Raw genomic sequence first — 1,164 nt, forward strand, 5'->3', positions numbered from 1 at the left:
CCCAGTCCTCCCCCCGGGCTTTCAGAAGGTCACCAACCATGAGAAGTGCTCCATCTTTGGGGTCTTCCACCCCACCTACATGCTCACCGTCTTCTGCGTCGGCTTCTTCCCAGCGCTCTTCCTCTTCATTTATCTCTACTGTGACATGCTGAAAATCGCCTGTGTGCACGTGCAGCACATCCAGGAGGTGGAGCAGGCTGGGCTGGCGGGTGCTGCCTGCCCCCCGGCCCGCACCACCAGTGACATGAAGGCCATGCGCACCGTGGCCGTGCTCATCGGGTGCTTCACGCTGTCCTGGCTGCCGTTCTTCGTTGCCAGCATTGTGCAGACTGTCTGTTCCGAGTGCTTCCCCACCAGGGTCATCGAGAACTACCTCTGGCTGCTGGGGCTGGGCAACTCCCTCCTCAACCCACTGCTCTACTCCTTCTGGCAGAGGGACATGCGGCTGCAACTCTCCCAACTGGCTGCGGGTGTGAAGAGGAGGATCCTCCTTCACCCGGGTGATGGCCACTGCTTCCCCAGCAGAGGCACCAAGTCTGTTGTCCTGCCTGCAGCTCCAGCACTGACACGGTAAGGAGCGGCTGCCACCAGCTTTCCAGCTCATCTCCTGCATTGTGACCATGAACTTGGGGCCTCCTGGCTCTGGAGGATGTCACAGACCAGGGTGGGACCAATCTGGATGTTAATTCCTCATCAGCATGGCCAAATTCCAGCCTCCCACAGCACGGCCTGTTTGGCACCAGCCCCAGGCACCCCACACGTTGGGTTTTGCCCGACGAGCTCAGCAAGAGCAGCCTGATGTCTCCCAGGTCCAAGCCCCTCAGTGCTCATTCTACAAACCAACATCCTTCGCCCACTGCTGCCCAGACCTGGCTCCTCCTGCCCTGCCCTTGCCGCAGCACCAGCTCTCTGGCAGCAGAGTCTGGGAGGTGTGTGCGTGTCCTTCAATCCGTCCTGGACCACAAGCGCTGCCAGTCACTGCCCATCCTGAACCAAACTTGGGATCCTACAGCTGCAGCCTGGGCCATTCCACAGCCCCGTCCCCTGCATCTGGGCTATGCTGTGACACCGGGACCCCAAGGAGGCTCCAGCTGTTCCCCAGCAGCAGCAGCAGCAGCAGCATCCACATGGAAGCTGGCAGGGGGAGCAGGGGAGGACCGGGGG

At 61.3% G+C, this 1,164-nt stretch overlaps 1 protein-coding gene across 1 annotated transcript in view; it reads left to right on the plus strand.

Moving 5' to 3' along the window:
• The window catches only part of GPR119 (G protein-coupled receptor 119), a 1,017-nt gene extending 443 nt beyond the window's left edge, over positions 1-574 (plus strand). The window contains exon 1 of the mRNA XM_010019709.1: positions 1-574. This exon is cut by the window's left edge and continues 443 nt beyond it. Coding sequence (XP_010018011.1) covers positions 1-574 — 574 coding nt within the window.
• Positions 575-1,164: the final 590 nt, after the last annotated feature.

The sequence above is a fragment of the Nestor notabilis genome, unplaced genomic scaffold (genome assembly GCF_000696875.1).
Source record: "Nestor notabilis isolate BGI_N333 unplaced genomic scaffold, ASM69687v1 scaffold29198, whole genome shotgun sequence".
NCBI lineage: Eukaryota > Metazoa > Chordata > Aves > Psittaciformes > Psittacidae > Nestor > Nestor notabilis.